Below are 22,602 nucleotides of genomic sequence, written 5' to 3'. Positions count from 1 at the left end.
GAGAGAATCAAAGTCACAGACAGTCACACAGGGCCAGACCCCTGGAATGGAGATCTTCTTTACGTGGGGGAGCATTGCACCAGGAAGGCCAAAGCAACCAACTATGAAGTCCTCATGGATCTGAGACTTGGCCCACGTGAGAATAGAGATTCAGAAAGATGATCCCAGCAGGCCAGAATTGCACAGAAAATGTCCCAAGGAAAACAGCCTGGGCTGGTGGATAGAGCCCTGTACAGGACCGGGTATGAAGCCCAGGTCTGTCATCTGTAACTCACTGTGTAATCTTGGACAACTCCCTTTCTGCTCCAGCCTCAGTTTCCCTGCCTGCATACTAAGGAAGTGGGACTCTGGTCATTAAGGGAGGTTGAGCTCACCTGAGTCTGGCTGAGGCCAGCGTGCCTGAGGCTGTTTCCCTGGGAGATGGGGTCTATATCCTGCTCCTGGCCAGTACACTCTGAGAACATTTGCTCTCCTGCCCAACGGACAGCCTGTCCCTCCTCTGCCCTCACCCCCTTGCCATCCCCAAAGCAAACGAAGCTGATTGTCTTAGCTGGCTCTGTGGGTGCTGGCCGGCCAGCAGGCCGCAGGCCACAGGCGGAGGTGCCACCCGCCAGAGCCCCACCAGACACACAGGGCATTGTCCCTCAGTCAACAGCCCCTGGGCACCTCGGCCCAGCTCCTGGCCTGCCCCCACGCCCCTCACCGCCTGCCACTGCGCCAGGCCCAGCCAGCTGGGGGCCCAAGGCTCCCAGCCGATGACGAGCCCACCCATCCCCAGCAGCCCCCTGATGAGCTATAATTGCTTTGCTCCATCCTGTTGCTGCCATTCTCTTGGCGGAAGCATCTGGGGTTCCAGGCGGGCGGCAGCTGCAGGCCTACTGCCTGGCTCGTCGGGATGGACTGGCCGTACAACCTGGTACGTGGCGCTTCCCCACCCCACCCCCACCCCTTTTGGGGGCCTGAGTGTTTCCTTACTTCTTTCCTATTGATTAATGGCTGGCTCTGTTTGCCTTGGAATCTGCAGAAGCAAATTCTCCCTCTGTCCTCTCCCCCAGGACTAGAGAGAAACAGACTGGCCTCAGATCCTGCAGCCATGGCCAGTAGCTCAGACTTCTGAACTGGGCTCGGCCCATCCCCACTGAAGTCTTTTCAGGCCAAAGGTGTCTGGGGAGATTCTGGCATACTCAGTCATCGGGGTTTTTCCAAAGAGTCCCTGGTCCTGAGAGCCAGGCTGTGTGACCTTGGGCAAGTCCTTTTGTGTCTCTGTTCGCCATCTGTAACATGAGAGAAGGGGGGCTTTAATTCTATTCTGGGTTTCTCTGAGTGAAGAACCAGCATTTAAGATACCAAGTGAGGAGCTCCGATGAGATGAGAAGGCTATTGTTAGGGAGACATTTTCTGCACTGGAATCTAGGACCAAAATGGAAGAGTTTAGCGACCTGAATCTCTGTCACAGATTTTGCGCCAGGAAATGGCTCTGCCAGGAGGGGCTATGCTGAAACTTGTTTCCAAGGGTCAAGACTTGCTGGGTAGCTTGGCTAAGTCGGGCACATTCCATGCGTGGGATGGGATGAGGAACACAGGGCAGGTAGGAGTCTGGCTAGATTCAACGAGGAGATGAAACTCCCCCTGACGTTTCCTCCCTTCTGGCCAGCCCTGGCCCTCACCCAAGTCCTGGCCCTTCTCTCTCTGGCTTCCTGAGAAGTCTGGGTTCTGCCGGGCCCCTGCGTCCTCTCCTGTGTGAGCCAGAGGGTTTCCTGACACTTCCAGTTCTGGGGGGAGAAGTGGACGGCGGCGGGTGAGGGTGGATACGATCGGGTGAGGAATGGACGAGGAGTGGGGCAGGCAGAGGGTGCACCGTGTTGAAGAGGGGCGCACAGGTGTCATGGAGTCCAACAAGGATCCGTGGCCGAGACCTGGCCTTCTCCCCAACTTCATCTCATGCCCTCTCTTCCTGCACACTCTATTTCAGCCTGTTTCCTTTCAGCCAAGCTCTTAACCAAATCAAACCTCCACTCACACTGTTCCCCCTCCCTGTAAGATGTTTAGACTCCTTCTGCCCACATCTGTCTCCCTCTTATCCTTCAAACCTCACCAGACACGTCTGCTTCTCAGCAAGACTTGGAGGGGCCACTCCTGGCTAAGTGGGTGGCCCTGCTCTTCTCTAACACTGAGCTGCATGGTCCCATCAGTACACTTGTCTCTAGTGAGATTAGGTGCTTGCTTTCTTGTTCACCATCTGCTCTTTCTCCCAGACTATCAGCTACAGAAGGCAGGGGTGGGGACAGCCATTCCTTCATTCACTCAGACACGGGATAAGACAGTGTGTGGAAACGGACGCACGAGTCTGCCTGCCTTCATGGAGTCTGTGCTTAGCTGGGGACAGACCTATAAAGGAATCACACACACGAACTGTAAGACTGCCATCACGCAAGAGGCATGTGGTGTTGCGAGCCCAAGAAGGTCCACAAAGGCATCCCTAAGGAAGTGTCACCGGAGGGGTGAGGGGAGTTTAGAAGGTGAGGAGAGGCAGGACTCTGCAGGTAGCAGCCTGTTAAAAGTCCCTGTGGCAGGAAGGAGCATGGTGAGAGGAAGGGATTGAAAGAAGGCCAGAGGCTGAAGCACAGGTATGAGAGGAAGGCAGGAATGATTTGAGGAGGGAGAGCTCAGGCCCAGGGAAAGATGACATGATCAGGTTTGCATTTCAAACAGCTGTCCTGAGCCCTGCTGTGGAGAATTGATTGGAAGGAGCCAGGGGGGATTTGGGGAGACCAGGTAGGAGGCTGTTGAGCTGTCTAGGGAAGTGAGGATGGTGGCACAGAGAGAGCAAAATGGATGGGTGGGAGCTTTTTAAGAGATACGACAGACAGGACTTAGTGATGAGTATCGTATATACAAGTGCTGGTACATGTGTGGGGCTGGCGGACACAGGCCAGGGTGTAGCAGGTGAGGGTCACCCCATAAAGCCTTTCCTCTTCCTTGTCCCCTCCCTGGGCCCCGAGTCTTGGTCCAGAGGGAGATCTGGTGCTCTCACCTTTCACCTGTGGCCTTCCTCCCCAGCTGTTTCTTCTCACCATCTGCATCTTCCTGGGGCTAGGCCAGCCCAGGAACCCCAAAAGCAAGAGGAAGGGGCAAGGGCGGCCTGGGACCCTGGCCCTTGGGCCGCATCAGGTGCCGCTGGACCTAGTATCACGGGCGAAGCCATATGCGCGCATGGAGGAATACGAAAGGAACCTTGGGGAGATGGTGGCCCAGCTGAGAAACAGCTCCGAGCCAGCAAGGAGGAAGTGTGAGGTCAACCTGCAGCTATGGCTGTCTAACAAGAGGAGCCTGTCACCATGGGGCTACAGGTAGGTCAGGCTCGGCAGCCATGGGCAAGCTGCATGCTGGGAGAGTGGGGGACAGCTTGCCCACTGTCCCTGTCATTGTAATAGTTAAAACCTTGTTATGCAGAGGCCTGAATGCCTGAGTTTGAATCCTGACTCTGCTTCTCACTTGCTGTGTGGCTTTGGGCAAGTTGCTTAGCCTCTCTGAGCCTCAGTTTCCTCAACTGTAAATGGAGGTGATACCAGTACCTACTTCATAGGCTTGTTGTTAAATGACACATCCACGTAGAGCACTGTTGTTATTGTTCTCCAAGTCCCTGCTGAAGTGCCTGCAAGGCCATCCCTGAATGTCACTGCCTTTAGCTTGGGGTGCCTTGTACACACCTCTCAGTTCCAGTACTTGCAGGGAATATTGAGTTGGCTGTGTCTAAATCTGTCTCATGCCAGACTAGTACCTTCCCAATGTCTGTATCAGAATCATCTAAGGCTTCTAGGGCCCACCCAATCGAAACCTCCAAGGCTGAGGCCCCGCTCCACGTTAGGATGCACAGCCAGGTTTGGGAGTCACAACCTGCTGCCCCTAGACGACAGGACGGGTGTCTTACCTTGGTGGTAGCTCCACTTCCTACCACAGAACCTGGCACACAGAAGGGGCCACAGGTATATGTGTTGAATGAATCATGAAGAAATAAACTAACTCTGAAAGGTCTTCACTCACAAACCCAGACCAAAGATTTTTTTAGCCACACAACTTATGTCCTGAGACTCAAGAATAGCATGTTCAGTAGAACTTACTGTGATGCTATAAAGTCCAACAAGGGAGCCATTAGCTTCATGTGCACCTGAAATGGGGTTAGAGCAACCGAGGGGCTAATTTTGACTAATTTAAATTTAAATTAAATTGCTAGGGGCTATCATACGTGGAATGCGGTAATTGGAAGGGTCCCTAAAAATCCTCCAAAGCCGGGCTTCTCACTTTACTGCACCCTTGACTTCCTTGGCGAGCTTATAAAAATGCAGGTTCTGATTCAGGAGGTTGCGGGAAGGGACGAGATGCCACATTTCTGACAAGTTCCCAGGTGATGCTGACGCTGCAGGTCCACAAGTTCAGTTCACTCCCCACATTTAGCAGATGAGGAAACGGAGGCACAGCCAAGGAAAGGTCACCAAGCAAGTCCCTATACTCTCTGCTCTAGGCGGGAACTCCTCTGTGTTGTCCGTCAGTGAGCACCAAATGTCCGGGACAGACCCACTCACATGGTGACGTGTGGAAATATTTGTTGCATGAATAGAAACTAAGTCAGAACAGACCGCAGGCCTCCTGACGCCTCTTCCAGGGGGGATGGGCACCAATGTACTCATGTATTATTTCCCCTGGATGAAGTGTCTCAAGACTGTAAAGAAGGGGGACGGGTGGGGGAAACGGTCTGTAGCTCCTTTGCAACCGCACAGAACCATCTAGTTCTAGGACGGGCATCTCCCTGGATGAAAAAGGAAAATTGGGTCACTGACCTGTGACCTTGAACCTGGATAACCTTGGGGCACCTGCCTTGCCTTCCAAGATCTGTGTTCTCTCCGAAAACACGGAGTTGAGTGCGGCCCTTCATCCAGCACAGCACAGTCTAGAAGTGGGAATGAAATCCCGGGTTAGGATAAGCTGGGGCGTGGGGCCTTGACCCTGAGTGGCTCTTTCCCCATCACCTGCTGCCCTGCGTTCTCTCCTGCTTTCCCGCAGCATTAACCACGATCCCAGCCGCATCCCGGCCGACCTGCCGGAGGCGCGATGCTTGTGTCTGGGCTGCGTGAACCCCTTCACCATGCAGGAGGACCGCAGCATGGTGAGCGTGCCGGTGTTCAGCCAGGTGCCTGTGCGCCGCCGCCTCTGCCCGCTGCCGCCGCGCACCGGGCCCTGTCGCCAGCGCGCGGTCATGGAGACGATCGCTGTAGGCTGCACCTGCATCTTCTGACCGGCCCCGGCCTAGAGCCTGCGGGCAGCGGTGACCGCCCTCCCTGCACTCCCATGCCACGCAAGGCCAACGAAAAGTAAACGCTGTCTTTCCTAAATCAAGACTCTGGGTTTGGTCCTTGTGGCTCCAAAGCCAAAACCAGGGTGGGGCTAGGAGGTTCCTGGCAGGGAGATTTCAGATCAATATAAAGGACGATTTTCCATCACTGAGAGTTCTCCAACGCTGAGACGGGTTATTTTAAAAAATACTGCATTCATTTCTATGTTTAGGACAATCACATACTTCCTCTATTTTGGGTTTATAAGCTTTATTTTAGCCGTGTTATTGGAGCTTGGTTGGCATAAACCTATATAGGAGTGACCAGACTGTAACTCTCCCCAATTAAGTCAACGACCATTGCAAATAAGCTCTTTGGAAGCAGTGAGCGCTCTGTCTCTGAAGGGTCCAGCTAAGGCTGAGCCTCTTAAGAATACCGGGGAGCAGATTCCTGCTTTGGGTGGATTAGGAAATCTATAAGGTCTCTTTCAACTCTGAGATTCTCGGCAGGTCAGTCTTAGACCAGAGAAGAGTCTCTGGGTTGCCAAAGAACAGGGTTTTTAATCTGGGGCAGCAAGCCCCTGAAATTTTCACATGGGATACATTTTTCTGGGCTGGGGAATCCCTGGCTTTGAACACACACTCAAGAGCTGAGAAGCATCAAGATAGATCATTTTTTCATCCAACCTCATCCACAAGAGGGTCTGGTGAGGTTGTTTGCTGAACATCAGTGATTCTCAAACTTGAGTTAGCACCAGAATCATCCATAGGGCTTGTTAAAACACAGATTGCTGGGTGCCCCCATGCAGTGGTTCTGATTCAGCAGGTTTGAGGCGGGGGCTGAGACTCGCGTTTTTGATACAGTGGTTCCCAGGTGGGGCTGCTTCTCATTTGGGAACCACCCTTTGAGAACCTCTGGCTTATAGCAAGACGCTTTATTGATCAAAAAGGCAGTGTGGACTGACTTGTCAAAGCTTCTGCTGACTCTGACCTCCTGGAGGCTAATGCCCCACCCCCCATCTGCCCCTTGCAATTTAATCCTCCCAGTACCCTCCTAGCCCCTGCAACAAATCCTAAATCAGCTGCTCTTAGGTCTAAAAATACCTTCCCTCCCCCAGGACAGCTGAGGGGCTCAAGCTATTTTTGAGGGTAAGAATAGCTGTCACTTTAGAGTTAATTTCAATAAGAGGGCCAACAGCCAGTATAAGGAATACTTTACGTGGCTCCTCTAACTTCAGTGCTTAAAGCAGCTTTAGCTTGATGTTTCAGGGTCTAATTCTGAAAGGGCATTGTTTGGTATGTGTCTGTCTGGGATGGTAATACTACCTTTTTTGGTATTTTCTAGATGGATACTGGTTAAAATTACCCCAGAAAGCTTCGGCCTGGTTCCAGATACATGGAAAATAGACTTCTTGTGCCAGCCCCCCTGCCTTCAGCAGCCCTTTTCCTCCCTGGGGGTTGCTTGTCTCTGAGGCCCTCACAGCCTGCTCTCCAGCCTTAGACTTCAGCCGCATATGAGGACCCACGGCCTCCCAGCCTTTTTGTGGGGTTAGGGCGTGGGGAAGATTCTAGCAGCACAAGGGGTGCTGTAGGTCCTGGTGTGGGACCCCGGGTGCCCTGGGGCATAGAGATTGGATGTGGAAACTCCTCATCGTTGGGATGGGTTATCCACTCCTGCAGAGCGTCAGACAGACGGATCTCAATAACGCTGGTTAGTTTATTACTAGTTTTATAGACATGTTGCTCTTTCCTCTTTCTGGGCTTCAGTTTTCTTATCTGTGGAATAAGCAACAGGTTTAGGGCTCTTCAGGGCCTTTGCAGTTTTACCATTCTGCGACTCAGAGCTTGGTCTTGTGAGCCTGGGCTGGCTGGCAGCTGGCCCTTCCCAGTCTCCTGCTTTACAGGCAGCAGCAGCAGAACTTCCTTTGGTCTGATTTAAATATGCTTCATGTTTTCCACTGTCTGGTGAGAAACCCCCATTCATAAGAATAGGGGCCTCATCTGCATCCTTCAGTGCTGTCCCCTGGCACCTAGCACAGTGTCAGGTGCAAAAAAGGGTGCAGGGCTTGATGAACGAATGAATTCATACATTCATGCACAGAGCCTCTAGGGGAACTCAAGATCTGCTCCAGCTCCCTCTGTTGCTGCTTCAAAAGTGGGTCAGGAGCAAGGCATTCTTTCCCTCCCCACCGTTCCTCACCCCTCTTAACTCTACCCGCCACAGCCTCCCTCCCCCAAAGTGCTGACATCTTTTTGGGTCATGTGCTCTAGGGGTGGCGTGCCTGCTTCTAAATGTGTCCGACAGTGCCCCCAGGACTAATGAGATAGTGTGGCCTCTTCTCTGTTTTGTTTGGCAGATTGTAGGGCTCTCTTTGTCTCTGCAAACACTTGCTCTTCTCCCAGAGGACTGTGGGCCCTTGGGGGCTTCTGTTGTAGCCTGAGAAGCTAGGGTGGGCCTGGGGGCAAGGCTTCCTGCTGGTTCCCATGCTCCCTCCATTGTCTTCAGGAATCTGTGGCCTTTTTCTTGCAGGTGGGGAAGTGTGAGATCTCGCTATCAGGTGTGTGGCTTGGGGAAGCAGGCAGTGTGGGCATTTTGGCTCGATTAGTTTCTGAGCTGTTCAGGCCTGCCTACCCAGATAAAGGACGTTTCTGAAGAACCAGCCAGCTCCGCTGCACTCAGGCTGTGGCATGGAGCCAAAGCCCCGGCCAACGACTGGGATCAAGTGTGACTGCATTGCTTTGCCTCTTCTGCGCACATCGTTCGGGACGCAAAGGAGGCTGGTCATCAGGACAAATGTGGTATTGGCCTTGGTCTATGGCCCAATAGCAATGATTACCAGTTACATCATGACAACCTGTAGCGTCATTTCTAACACAGACCATGAAAGATACTATTACACATTGATTTCACTGGACTTGAGAGGAGGGGGAAGTACCACCCCCATCCTGAGTGCGGTTGACATTGTGTCTCTCCCAACACCCTTTCCACCCCCCGACCTTGTAGTTTGGATGAGACCACCTGTGTTCCAGGGGTGGGGCCCGACTGTTCTAAGCCAATCAGCCTCATCTCATCCCGGGTCCAGTAGCTGTGTGCTAAGCCAATCAGTATGTGGCATTACTTGGCCACAGGAATGGTTCAGCAGGGACCTAACTGGCCCAGAGCCCAGAATATGGTTCAGAGGTCATGGGAGAAGCCTCTCCCCTGAGAGCTGTTGGAAGCCTCCTTGACTATGAGAAGTAATGGCGCTAGCATTGCACATGCCCTGTGCCTGGACTTTTATGATAAACAATAAACACTTTATCGCTTAAGCCAGTCTGAGTTTGGTTTTCTATGACTTCACCAAAAGCATTCTTACTGACGTGTCAGCTTCATAATTCCTGTAATAACCACAAGTACATGCTTCTTGCACTTCAAAGCCACCGTGTCTTACGCTACCATGACTAACATCACCTCGCATTGTAAAAACAACTTCAAAGCCAATTTGGGCCTCCTTCTACTTGAAGGGTATTTTGTCCCATGCTGAATTCAATTCATTTTAAGGAGAAACTCCAGATTAAGCTCTGCTCTATGAATTCACCAAGAACCTTGGGCAAGTTACTTCCTCACTTTGGGCTTTTATCTCCATCTCTGCAAAAGGACAGACATTAGCTTGAATGACTTCTGGGGTTGTTCATGTTAGGAAAGTCACAATAGCGGTGTCATTGGTAGTGTTTTGTGTCCTCCTGGGCCCAACCCCAGAGCCGGATTTAGCAGGTCTAGGTGAGACTGGGCATCTCACTCAGGTTAAACTCTAAAGAACTCTATCCTAACACCTTATTTCCTTCCTTTACTCTGCTGGGGTGAATGTCTGGGGGTTATGATGGCCCTCCACCATCTGGGAACTTGTCTCTTCGCAAGACAGATCATCATATTACTCCTAAAACCCTGGCGTAACAGGCAGAAGGGTCATTTCTCCAGGTTCCAAGGAAAAGCTTTCCTCTTCCAATGGCCTGGCATGTTTCCCTTTTTCTGCTGGTTGCCAGGAAGCTCAAGCTATACTGAAAGCTCGCTGGGGTCCTACCGTCCTCTCCTCCGTGGGTCCTACAGTCATCTCCCCCAGCATGTGGTGGTGTTGAGAAGCTTGGATAGTATCTAATAAGTTCTTAACTAGGTACCACACATCCAGCAAGCTGACCGTAAGCAGGAGCTATTACCATGTCTTCTGTTTTCTGATCTTCCCTTCTGCTTTATTTGTAACCATCTGGCTACATGTTTCATTGTTGGTGTTTGCCTCAGGTACATTTTGGGAGTAGGTAGTAAAAACAAATAATAAAATTAGATTTGGAGTCTTATATTCCCTCCCTAATGATTCCTGTCTCCTAGTTAGAAAACCAAGTCAGAAGCAGCTGACGATTTTTATTTCTTCTTTAAAAATAAATAAATAAAATGAATACACTGGCTTGAATTTCTTTCCCTTCTCTGACTCACCCCCTTAAAAAGAAACAACCACTCTGAGAATCTTTAAGATAAAGCAAAGAGCAGACCACTTGGACCCGTACTGGAGGGAGATGACACTCGACACCTGAGGGGTCAGAAGGAGGCTTGGCCGATGAGTGCGGCTTTCACAGCCTTGGCCGCTGCAGGCGTGACCCATTTTTAGGAGGGGATGGACGTTCCGGACGGACCTTGCCTCGGAGCCGTCACAGTTCAGTCTTCACCTTGTGCATCAAATCCTTTTGGTCAATTTTGTCTAGGTCCTGGTACCAGCGGTTGTAAGCTAGCAGGGCCACGTTTTTGGCAGCGACAGCCCACCTCCACAGAACTGGCCGCCCACTCCAGGGCATTGAGGTGGAAGAGTTGGTCGTGGAGCGCGAACCGTGGGAGGGTGGTGCGGGCACCGTGGACAGGGTGGGCCTGCCACTCGGCGGTCTGCACCGAATAATAGGAGCGGAAGAGGGTCTTCAGCTGGGACCGAAGGAGGGGCTTGGGGGACTGGACTCGCCAAACTGCTGTCCTGAGGCTGTTTCCGCCGGAAGTTGGCCGATATGTTGACAGGACAGATGTTTGTCCAGGGCACAGAAGAAGTGGGGAAATCTGTGGTAAGGATATTGGCGAAGGGGAAAAGCTTCGGGTCGGGGAAACCAAAGTAGGAAGTTGAGGTAGCCATGGACCAAGGACGACGGTGGGCTGGAAAGAGTCCTGGGTGACATCAAGGGGCGGGTCGAAGCCTCAAAGGTGATGGTGCTGCTGTTTGTCCAGTGCAGGGGCGTGGCGATGACCACTATGTCGTAGACGTCGGAGCCAGTGCCCACCTCGTTCTCATACTCTACCAGGTACACAGGGTTTCCCTTCTGGAGGAGAGAAGGTAGCATCACAGTCAGTGATTTCGTGGCTTCTACCCTGGCCCCACCTGGGCCCCGTATTCAGGGTAGCTGGGCTGTCCAGATGGTGGGTCCTCATCTTCCACCTGCTGTGGCTGCAGGGTGAGCACTGTACTGGGGGTTAGGAGAGCGGAGTGCCTCTGCTGCTGACGGTGGCTCAAATCCTCACTGGTCAAGTAAACGGGGCTAGGTTTAAGGCAAATCTCAAGGTTTCTCTGGCTCTGACATTTGAATTGGGACAACAGTGCCCTCTGGTGTCACTCTGGGGCAACTGGGGCACAGTGCTGGGGCTTCCCATTGGCTTTTGGAATCCTCCCAGGAAGATCCCAGACTGGGGTTTAGGGACAGAAGAGGTGGAAGTGCTCACTGTCTGGCAGTGGCCATGCCCCCTGCTCTGTCCACTCACCTGTCTGCTGGCAGGGCCACAGAGGTCACCGTGGCATGGATCACGTTGGCCTTGGTGAGCTTCAGTAGACCGGAACAAACCAGCTTGTTGCCTCCTTCCACAGACCACAGGATGCCTTGGGCCCCAGCTAGTGCCATGGCTCCTAGGCAAAGGGGAAAGGTAGCCAGTGGGCTCTCAGGACTAGAGGGCAGTGGGGCTGGGGAGTCCACTACCGTCCTACCTGGCTTCCTTCCAGACACAGACTCCTCCCAACCACAGGCACGGAGAGATGACACACACACGCACATAAATAAAACAAAATTCACAATCCTATGAAGTGAAAACATGCTCAATGGAAGAGCCAGCTACAAAAGACCACAGATTGTATGATTCTACTTCTACCCGGCTGTCCAGAATGAGCAAGTCCATAGAAACATAGAGCAGATGTGTGGTTTCCTAGGGCTGGAGAGCTGGGAGGTTTTGGGGAGGTGATGGCTAAAGATATGTGGTTTTCTTTTGGGGGCAATGGAAATGTTCTAAAATTGTGGTGACAGATGCACACCTCTGTGAATATACTCAAAACCACTGAAGTGTGCACTTTAAATGGGTAAATTGTGTGGTATATGAAGTATATCTTGAAGGATACATACAACATCCTAAAGGGTGATCAGGGAAGCCCCACTGAGGAGACACCTGGCAGAATCTGAAGGCTGGAAAGGCGCTTGCTGTGCCGAGAGCCAGAGCAACAGTACCCTGGGTATGTGGGAAATGCTTGTTAAGTATCAACCTTTTCAATCATTTATTCAACAAAAACGGCCCGAGTGCCTACAATGGTCCAGGCACCGTTCTACGTGTTTGGGACACATCAGTAAACAAGGGAGACAGCGATTCCTGCCCTTGGGAAGCATACATTCTAGTGAGAGGCGATAAAATAAGTCAATTTAACAGTCGGCTAGACGATGGTATCTGCAGAGTAGGGGTAGTGGGGCTGTTGAGGGCAAGAGGAGAGGGAGGGTGTAATTTAAAACTGGCAGGTAGGGTAGCTTCCATGAAAAGGTAACTGCACAGAGACACAATATGGAGAGTTTACCATGACTGCGTCGCAGGGAAGAATGTTCCAGGCAGAGCGTGGCCACACAAAAGCCCTAAAGTGGGGACACATCTGGAACATTGGAGATACGGCAAGGAGGCCAGAGTGGCTGGACTGGGGTGGGTGAATGGGAGAGGGGGGAGCCTGGACCATGTAGGGCCTTGCAGGACACTGGGAGGCCTCTGGGTTTCACTTGAAGGAAAGCGGGAGCCCTTATCGAGCTTACACTCAGGCCTGACATGATCTATCTTTTGTTTTAAAAGGATCATACAGCAGATGTATTGAGAATAGCCTATAGGGGGCAGGAAGTGGGGGTGGGGTGGACAGACCTGGTGGGAAGACTTGCAGTAATCCAGGTGAGGGACACCCAGGGTCCAGAGGCCCCTATGGTGCAGTTCCTGAAACCAACCCAGTCAGGCATGGTAGAAAACACACTGGACCTGATATCTGAGCCTCACTTGCACCACCTGTGAAGTGGGGTCAATTCTGTCTTGCCAGTTCGGAGGACTGATTCCAGAATCAAACAAGCCTGGGCAACAAATGCTCTGTACTGAGCCAGGTAAATGTGAGGTTATTATGGGGAGCTCAGCCCATTCTGGCACCATGGGCCAGGGAAAGGCGGATGGGCAGGCCGAGGGCTGCAGGCTCACCAGCAAAGGCGGGCATCACTGCCGACTGGCCATAGCTGGACCGCAGGACGGCGGAGACAATGTCGTCGATAAAGCGCTGTGTGACGCCCACCTGAAGCAGGGACTCGGCCACGGAACGCTGGGTCATGTTGATGAAACTGGACTCCCCCAGTGAGTAGAGCAGCTCCTCCACGCCAGAGAAGGCATAACCGTGGGCCTGGTACTTATAGATCCTGGGAGACACGCGGAGCTAGAGCCCTTGTGCAGAAAGGCCTGTGGGCTGACCACCTGCACCTGGCTCATTGCACCTGGGAGGCCCAGTGGGGATCCACCCTCCTCTCCATGTAGACGTGGGGAGGGGAGGCTGGTTACTCTCCCCTGGGCCTGTTTGCTGGCTGTGGTGGGCCTGTCCCACCTAGACGAATGGTGCAGAGGGGAAGGGCAAATACACAGAATCTCACTAGACCTGGCTTCACATGGTGGCTCTGCTGAATGAGTTACAAAAGCCCTCTGAGCCACACTCCCTGCCCGAGGGCACAGTCCTCTTCTCATCCAGCAGGGACTGCCAGGCAGTAGTCCACGACCCCCCTGACACATCCCCCTCTCCAGCAGCTTAGGCTCTGTCCTGGCTTAGAGGACCGCGTTGGGCCCGAGGGCAGCTGCCTCATGCCAGGGTCGTTGCCTCTCTGCTTGCCCAGCCCGTCTGCTCCTCTGCTTGATCCAACAGGACGGCCAGCAAGCTCACGTCTTGTCCTTCCCTCCACAGCTCCCCCAATCTCAGACACTCGCATTTGCCTGCAACCATGTGCTGACGGATTGCTGGATGTGCTGGCCTTTGAAATGGTGCCTCTGCTTGGGCTGCTGTAAACATGTTGAGTTTGGTTATCAATGGGGCACCCAAATGGAGGTGTCCAGAAAGCAGTTAGGAATGTGGGTCTGGAACTTAAGGGCAAACAGGCTGACAGGTAGAAGTCATCTCCCACAAATGGGAGAATTCAGCATTGTCGGTTGGATATAATCGACAAGGGAGGAAAATATAAGGGAGGCGTGGTAAGGACATCACCTTTGGGGCAGCTGGAGAATATGAGGAAGTGCCATAAGAAGCAGAGTTATGAAAAGCACCAGAGACCAGGAAGGAGGCCTGGAGGCCATCCTTGAGTGCCTGACACTGAAGCCTCTGCATCTGGGCCAGGAAGCAGGGAGAACCTTCAGGAAGAACTTTGGGGGAGTTGGGGCGCCAGCCTGGCAAGTGAGTAGGTTGTGAGAAGTGGACAGTGTGACAGTAGGCCACTTGTCACTATTTGGAGGTGATGGGGCAGGGGCCGGGACCTAAGGAGGAGAGAAGGATGAAGGTGTTTGTTCTCGATGGGGAAACTGGGGGAGCAGCAGTTTATAAAGGGATGACCCATAGGCTGCATGTGGCCTACAGATGTGTTTCACGTGGCTTATGAGTTGGTTGCATACGTTGAAAAACTGGGAGATTTCACATGTAACTCGGGATCTCGGGCTTCTTCTGGAAAATCTGGAAGACCTAGCCACATGACACTGGCATTCCCACATGGCCCCTGCTGGCTCTAGCAGAGTGCTGGCTGAGTGGCCTGGGCTGAATCGTGCGGGGTTTTCACACCCAGTAAGTACCGTTTCCTTTTCGACAACTGACAGTCAAGCTGGTTCCTTCCCCACCTCTTTTTCTGTCTCCCTCTGGAAACCCCACAGCTCCGCCTAACCCTACCTCATGAACTTCTCCATGACCTCCTCCACCCACATCTGCAGTCTCAGGAAGCTGATGCCGTAGTGCCACCAGAGGCGGAAGAGGTTCAGCAGATACCAGTCAGTTTCCTCCAGCACGAAATTCTCCCCGCCGAAGATGGCGCTCCTGCCCACCACCTCTCGCCGGTGTTTCAATCCTGAGGAGAAAAGGAGGAGCCCCTCAGGTCCCCTTCGGAGGGACCCCCATGAGACTTAGCTGCCTGAAGCTGAAATTCAGGGCCTTCCTGAAGGATGCAAATGGACTGGCTCCATTAAAGGGAATATAAATACTACGGTGTGTTCATCTGTGCTGTTCGTTTAGAACAGTAAACTGGGGTAGTGTCTGGTCTGGTTAATCAATAAGGAGATGAAAGTGAAAATAATGTACCATTTTACATTTTTTCTCAACAGGGATCCACTCAGCCATAGTGAGGGAAATTCAGATGTCATCCCAGAATGTCCCGGGGGGGACAGCGGCAGGGCCTGCTCTGGGATGGCAGGCCTGGGCACTAGGACCACATGGAAAGAATCACAATCCTTGCAACTATCCACTCTGCGACTGACAGAACGCTGGGGCTTGTGTGTTTCACTTCATCCTCTCACAGCCTGGGAAGAGGCAGGATAGGTGTTAGCACCCCCAGTCGAAGACGTGGACACTGAGGCTTAGAGGTTACAGGACCTATCCCGAGTCACTGGGTTTTGTTTCTTTCCCTCCCATTCCTGTCCCTGAGCCACTAAGTTCCCCTACCCAGTAAGTTCCTTCCTTTAGCATCTTTCCACAGATATTTTGTACAAACACTCATAAGCGTGTATATCTCTGTGAGTTATTCCTCCCCCACCTCCACATGCTATACACTGGTCTGCACCTTACTGACATGCTGTGTCTTGGAGGTTGTCCTATACCTGGGCGTAAAGGACATCCTCATCTGGCTGCTGTACAGTCTGTGTATTTAAACAATAACGTATTTAATCTCAGATCCTAGTGGGTGGGCACGTAGAGTATTTTCAACCTTTTGCTATTACGAATGATGCTATAATGAGTAACCCTGTGTGTGTGTCACTTTGCACATGTGCAGACACACCTGCAGGATCACTTCTGAGAAGTGCAATCTCTGGGTCAAACAGTATACATGTTTGTGGTTTTGATAAATGCTGCTGGGATTGCATCCCAGCTCTCTCACTTATTAGCTGCTGGGCCTTAGCCAAGGTGCATCCATTTTCTGAGCCTCAATGTCCCCAGGAGGACATATAACCGCCCATCCTGCATGCTTGTAGGGAGAATTAGAGGTAATGTCTACATACCACCTACAAGGATGCCAGGTACCTGGCAAGCACACACAGCAGGTGGAAGCCATTCCGATTCCGATTACTAAGAGGCACCAAATTGAAAGGGAAAGAAACTGGCCTGGGAGTCAAACCTGAGTTCTAATCCCGGCTCTGCGACTAACTCACTGTGTAACCTCAGGCAAGTTCCTTCCCCTCTCTGATCTCAGCTGCTCCATCTGTAAAACGACATTGGGCTACATGACCTTCTGGCCTTGACCATCAGGGTAATCTGGGAAGTGTGGATGGCTGCCGCCAGCTCTGGGGGCTGGACGACAGGGTGTGAGGAAGGTGCACTCACCCAGGTGCTTGACGAAGCCCTGCATGTGCAGGCTCAGGGAGTGGAAGGAGGCGGCCCCGCTCTCGTAGTGCTGCTTATTGACCGAGATGGTGGCCAAGCGGCCGCCCACCGTCCCCTTCTCGAACACATCGATCTGTACTCGGGGGCCGAAGTGCTGCTGGAGGAAATGGGTCACGGCAGAGCCCCCGATTCCGGCCCCAACCACGGCTGTCAGCAGGCCCAGGAGGCAGGCAAGGAGAGAGACAGAGCACGGGCATGAGATTGCAGGTCCCACCTTGGCGCCTCCTGGGCTGGTGGTTCCCAGCCACTTGCATTTCACAGGCTTATAACATCTCCAAAGGAAATCTTCAGACTAGATTTTATTAAAGCTATTAATGAAGAGCAAAGGACCATTTGAAAATTGTCCATCTACTGTAACCCTCATTTTATAAAGAAAAAGACACATTAGCAGCAAAAAAGCTGGAATCTCAAAATTCAGGATGATCATTAAAAGAGGATGCATTTGGTTTGATCCAGAACTCTATGAAAACCTGGTCACTGACAGGTCATGTTAGGTAGATCAGGGTTTGGAAAGCCCTCCTTAATCCTCGGCTTGGCAAACTACAGTCCAGGGGCCAAACCTAGGCAGACGCCTATCTTTGCAAACAAAGTTTTACTGTGATGAAGCCAAACCCTTTCTTTAACTTATTGTCTGCTTTCATGTGAGGAAGAGTTGAATAATTGCAACAGAGACTGTACGGCCCTCGAAGTCGAAAATATTTACTCTCCTGTCCTTTACTTGTCAGCCAACCTATCACCAGACACGTAAATCATTTCCACATCTGTGTTTGTCGAGACTGGAATGCGCCCTGTGACAGTCGCTCATTACCGTATAGGGCGCTCTACTCCAGTTTGGACTCTTATTATGAAGTTTCAGCTGGAGGTCTTTTTGGGTCTTATCATCCACTGTCTTTCCTACACTTTCCGTCTTCCTGTTATTTGCAAACTTGGTTCCTATGCCATCAGTTTTCTCATCCAAGTCACTGATAAAAACAGTTGACTGGACAGGGCTGTGAGAGGCTACAGGAAGCCATTGTCCAGACAGATAGTATTCTAGACACTAATACTAAATAAGACGGAGAGAGGACAGTAAAGCAGCGGTGAAGCTGCTGAGCCGGCCTGCCACACTACCCATTTTTGTCCACCGCGTACCTGAGTTATGGCGTCCTCTCATCTAACAGTCTAGTAACCCTATCCAAAAAGAAAATGAGATAAATCTGGTGTGATTTGCCCTTCCCGGACCCATACTGGACCCTAAGACCACCAACTCCTGTCAAGAAAGCAAAAAGACAAGGTTGTTTATGATCTGACCTCCACTTACTTATTCTACCCCCTGCCCCGCCCTCGCAATACTCCACTTTTCTGTCTCGACTTCTTCTCCTGTGGAGCACGTGACTTTGCTCTCTCATGCCTGTACCTTGGCCCGCATTGTTCCCTATGTCAGGAATGTGCTGTCACCCTTTGCCTCACTCGCTGACTTCTGTGGGCCTCATGTCATTGCTTGTCTTGCCTGACCCACATAAGACGACTCAGGTGTCCCTCCTGCACATTTCCGCGTCGCATTCTCCTTACCCCTGGCCTGGTCCTCAGCACATTCTACTCAAACGGTCTGTTTCAGGACTGACAGCAGGTCACTCTGCCCCTAGATCCTGGCAGGCAGTAGATTCATTAGGTATTTGTTGCACCTTGAGAAAACAAACCACTTCCTCCTTCTCAGTGTTTACAAAGCCACTTCCAAGAACGCCATTAACCTTTTTAAACCAGTGCGCTCCCCTCCCCTCCATTTGTGAGAGCCCCCAATTACCCATTTCTAGAGAGAAATTGGTACCACAAGGCCTGGAAGCTGCCCACGGGCTATGGGGAAGCAGACCTCACCTCACTGAGAACCAGCTCACTCACGACCCAAGAACTGACAGCCACTCTCTGGTCTATGGTAAGATTTGCTGGGGCGCAAGATGAATCAAACCAGGTCTCTGTCCTCCTGAGCCCAGGCGGGGAGTGGGCAGACGGACTCACGCACAATCAGCTATGACAATGTGTGACTAAATATGACAACAGCGTTCCAGGGAATCTTGAGGAGGAAGCAATGAGTTCTGCCTGAGGGTGGGGTAACACAGGTTTCACAGGAGAGGGAACATTTGGTCAGGACCCTGGAGGACAATCGGCTTTGTCTGTGAGCAGAGACACATTCTCCACATAGAGAAGAGCGTGATCAGGGCAGCATGTGGAACTATGGGGGATTTAAAGGGTCCAATGCCACACGGAGGTGTTCAGATTTGATCCTGCAGCAGTCTGAGAGTTAAGCCATCCTAACAGGAAGCTCTTCATTCTCATTGTGGGGAGAGTCCAAACCACCAAGGGCAGACAGAGGCTCTTGTCAGAGGGCTGAGGACAGTCAGGAAGCTACAGGGCAGCTTGGCATTGCCAAGTGTCCTGCTCTAGATGACCTGTGGGGTAAGGTAGGCAGGACTAGCTGGGATGAGGCAGGCAGCAAGCTCTGCATTATCAGAAATAGTAGGGCTGGGAGGCCCTGAGCCTTCTCCAGTGGTCAGTGGGAAGCGTCCTGCTCTGTTACCCATTCCCAAGAGATTGGGGAGTGCCGGGCACCTCCACACCCTAATTCTTCCCCATCCTTCAAAGCCTGCCTCAAAGTCCACCTTATGACTTCATGAGCTCTTCTCTGACCACTCTGACCCTCAAGAATCTTTCCCCTCTGAAAACCCTCAACTCTCAGTCCCAAACTGATTTTTGGCATGCTTCAGTCTGTCTTAACCCTTTGTGGCCTGAGCTGTGGTTTTGTAACCCAAGAAGCCTTAGCATTGCACTGACCCTAATAAGTCTGTGGTGTTCCCATGGGACATCCCTCCCTGCCATGTGGGGTGCACAGGGGGCAGACGAGTGAAGTAGGGACTCCTACTTCCTTACACCAGAAGCCCAACACCTCTGCCTATGGGAATTTTATATGTGAGGGACGTGAAAATCTTTCGAGTCATGTTGAGTTAAAATGACAATTGAGAAAAAAACGAAACAACTATGGAACGCTAGTCAGTGATACGCACGATGAGGTACTTAGCCAAGGGTCCTGATGTCTGCGATTTATTTGGAAATCCATTAAATGTAAGATGGATTAATGGAGGTGTGACACGTATATGATAAGGCAAGTACAGTAGCAGTTTGTTAATGGCAAAATCCGGGTCGTAGGCATGCAGGTGAATTAGGCATGCACTGCCTAATTCTTTCAACTTTGGTGTAAGTTTTAAATTTTTCAGAATAAAATACTGGAATGAACAACAACAAATAAAACAACTGCTGTTAAAAGTTCCCCACTCTGTCACTCAGCAAACCTGTCTCCAGCAGACCTACCATGGGTTCTGTCTCCACTAGGACTGTTTCCTACCCTCCCTGAGGTTCTGGCTTACTGGTACTTCCAGAAAACCCTCCAAGGCCCTCCCAGAGCCATCAAAGGTTGGGGTGAAGTGCCCTTCCTCTCTATGAGGATACTTAGTCTTAGCACTAACTTCCCTGTATTGTGCAGTCTTCTCCATACAGGAAGTACAGAGCACCATGCCTGCTACCCAGACAGTCCTCAATAAACCTTTGCGAATGACAATCGCCCAGACCCTGTTCTAGCATCGGGGCTCCTGGCAAAGAGCCAGGTCCATGGCAGACGCTCAATGCTTCCGGATCTTTCAGTGAGCTCAGAGGCCATTTCTGTCCCATGCCCCTTTTCCGCCCCAGGTAGTCCTCGACCCAGGCCCCTACCACCCTCCGCATCAGCACCTTGCGTACTGCGGTCCCCTTCTGGGCCCAGTCGCAGTCCCTCGTCTCTTCATCCAGTTCCACTCCCGAGGACCCCTCCCTCGCCCAGCTGCCTTCCCCACCCCCCACTCAGCAGCTGCCGGCTGAGAACCCTTTTCCCGCGCAGCCCTCCCCAGCTCAGAACCCCACCCCGTCCTTCCCGCACCGATTTTGCTGGGCCGGGCGTCTCCGCCTGTAGCGGTGGCGGCGAGGAGCGCGGCCAGCGAGGCCAGGAGCCGGGCTGCACGGGCCATGACGGGCGGCGACCGGGGTAGCACGCCGCGGCCCGGGTGCTCGCGCGTTGGCGCTAGGCTCCCCGCCCCGCCCCGGAGCTCCACTGGCCGTTCCGCCTTCCAGCCTCCGCTGCTCACAGCCTCTCATTGGACGAGTAACCGTCTCTCTCCAGCCCGAGGCCCTCATTAGCTGCATCTCTCTCTGGGCAGGCTCTGTCACTGGCAGCTCCCCCGTCCCGCCTCCTGGATACGGGCTCTTCATTGGCTGGCTTGTCCTGCTCCGGCGGAGGTGTGCGCGCTTCGGGTGCTCAGCATCAGGACCAGGGCCCAGCAGCCCGGAGATTGATGGAAGAGAAATGAAGCTTTGACGACCTCGGATCAAGTCCAACCTCTGAGTTACTAGCTCTGTAACGTGCCTACTCTGTGTCTCACTCAATTTCACCTCTTTAGGTGGTTGTGACAATCACATGAGATACGGAATGTGAAAACGCTTGGCAGTGCCTCCCAAGTGCTGGAAATTGCTGACCAACCATGCAGCCAGGGTTACCCTATGTACGTGCTGAAACAAGGTGCTTTCGACACTGCGCTTACTTTTGTTTATTTGCAGTTTCTACATACATTTTACATCTCGGCTTTTTACTTAAAAAACGAAAGGGAAGAGTTTCATCCACACTTTACTCAGGGGGAGGAAAGATAAGAAGGGATAAACTCCCATTTTCACTAAGAAAACAAGACTAGTTAGTGTGGCTAGTTTACCACACTGCAAGACAGATTTCCTCTAGCAGAAAATAAACTTGGGGATGAATTTCAGGATAAATAAGTAAAATCCATATTTATTCAGTCAGATTGTGGCTAAGAAACTGAAGGGATTCAGAAAATAGTAAAAGAACATATAGTGGAATCCTCAATCAGTTTTGTGACTCCCAACAGGGCCAAACTGGATTAGTAGTGAAGTGCTGGATGAACATGCATTCCTCATCTTTAAAAGACATCAGAAAACAAAAACCGAAACTTTTTGGTGTTGTTTATGTTAGAACGCAAAACCTTTTAAGGTCACTTCTAAGACTAAAAAATATTCCTTAATTTTTTTTATTTTTAAAAACATTCATTGATAACTTTGTGCAAAGTTCTCTCATGTTCTGACTTAATTCAATCGTGCAGGTTTTTTGTAGGGTAAATTATGTTAACCTTAAAATTCAGCTTCTTGACTCTACTTTGCTTTTAATTTTAAGGTCCTTGGTAACTCTAGAATCTGGAGCTGTTTTCTTGTTAGGACGTTCTTTCAATCCTACTAACACATTGGCAGTGTTCGAGCACATCAAAGTTGTAGGATGAGTTCAGAAGAGCTGTAAGAGGAAAGGCAAAGAGGCATAATTCTAGTGGCTGAGGTACTAAACAAGATTGGGAGTGAGGTTGGGTGACTTTTCAGTTATCTATTACTGCAAAACAAACTACCCCAAAACTTAGTGGCTAAAAGCAATAATCATTCATTTGCTCCAAAATCTGCCCTTTGGGCAGGGTTGTGAGATCAGCTATCTCTGTTCCATGTGGTGTCAGGTGGGGCTGCTCCACCGGGGACTGAAGGATCCACCTTCAAGATGTCTCATTGAGATAGCTGGCAGGGTGATGCTGTTAGCTGAAAGTGTAGCCAGAGCCCTGTTTCACCTCACAGGCTGCTTCTGGTTTTGGTGGCTGGGTTCCAAAAGTAAGCAACCAGAGACAGGAAAGTTTGTGTCCAGAAACTGGCAGTGTCACTTCCACTATATTCTGTTAGTCAATCTCAAAGTACAGATTCAAGGAGATTTGGAGCCATGTTTTAAAACCTCCACAGTGAAATTGAGAATGTGGACAAAGTCTGAGTGCATAGGAACAAGAATATATTTACCGACTATCACTGAGAATATGGAAACAATGGATTATGGAGCCAGGGTGTATAGGCAAGATTGGAAAAATAATGAAAATGCAAAGCTAAACTGCAGGAAAAGCTGGCTCCAAAGAGGGCCAATCATCCAGGCTGCTGGGTATGTAGAAGCCAGCTGAGCAGAGGTAAAGGAAGCCAGGCAAAGATTGGGAAGGACATGTGAGAACAACGCCATGTGTCAGTCATCTGGTGGAGAGGATGGTCAGAAGTCCAGCAGTTCAAGTAAAGTGGTTAAAGCAGATAAGACAATTAGAACCAGGAAGTGAGCACAAGAAAATAAGGCAATTCCAGAAAGGAAGGCAAAAACAGGAGTCCAGATCTAAGAAATACATAGGAATCAGAAGAAAGAAAAACAAAGACTTCAACACTGGGTTAGGGTGTGGAATGCCTAGACTGCATCCATTTGGCTGGGCTGCTGTGAAATCCTGTGAAATCTCAAGCTAT

The 22,602-nt window shown here is 51.3% G+C and overlaps 2 protein-coding genes across 2 annotated transcripts; one reads left to right on the top strand and one right to left on the bottom strand.

Annotated features, from left to right (window-relative positions):
* The first annotated feature begins 661 nt into the window (after positions 1-661).
* On the top strand, positions 662-5,384 carry IL17B (interleukin 17B). The gene is made up of 3 exons (XM_033096627.1): positions 662-916; positions 3,061-3,350; positions 5,062-5,384. Exons 1-3 carry the CDS (start codon positions 896-898, stop codon positions 5,291-5,293), a joined length of 543 nt encoding a protein of 180 aa, XP_032952518.1. The 5' UTR covers positions 662-895; the 3' UTR covers positions 5,294-5,384.
* Positions 5,385-9,419: 4,035 nt separating this feature from the next.
* Positions 9,420-20,623, bottom strand: PCYOX1L (prenylcysteine oxidase 1 like). Its single transcript, XM_033096815.1, is given in 12 exon segments — positions 9,420-10,118; positions 10,120-10,320; positions 10,322-10,462; positions 10,464-10,487; positions 10,489-10,540; positions 10,543-10,660; positions 10,971-10,980; positions 11,109-11,238; positions 12,816-13,027; positions 14,527-14,701; positions 16,168-16,374; positions 20,171-20,623. Coding segments are annotated over 12 exon segments (1,467 nt in total). The 5' UTR covers positions 20,259-20,623; the 3' UTR covers positions 9,420-10,009.
* Positions 20,624-22,602: the final 1,979 nt, after the last annotated feature.

Source organism: Rhinolophus ferrumequinum, chromosome 24 (genome assembly GCF_004115265.2).
Source record: "Rhinolophus ferrumequinum isolate MPI-CBG mRhiFer1 chromosome 24, mRhiFer1_v1.p, whole genome shotgun sequence".
NCBI classification, from domain to species: Eukaryota; Metazoa; Chordata; class Mammalia; order Chiroptera; family Rhinolophidae; genus Rhinolophus; species Rhinolophus ferrumequinum.
The sequence above is the reverse complement of the archived record's forward strand: the minus strand, read 5'-3'. Positions and strand labels throughout refer to the sequence as shown.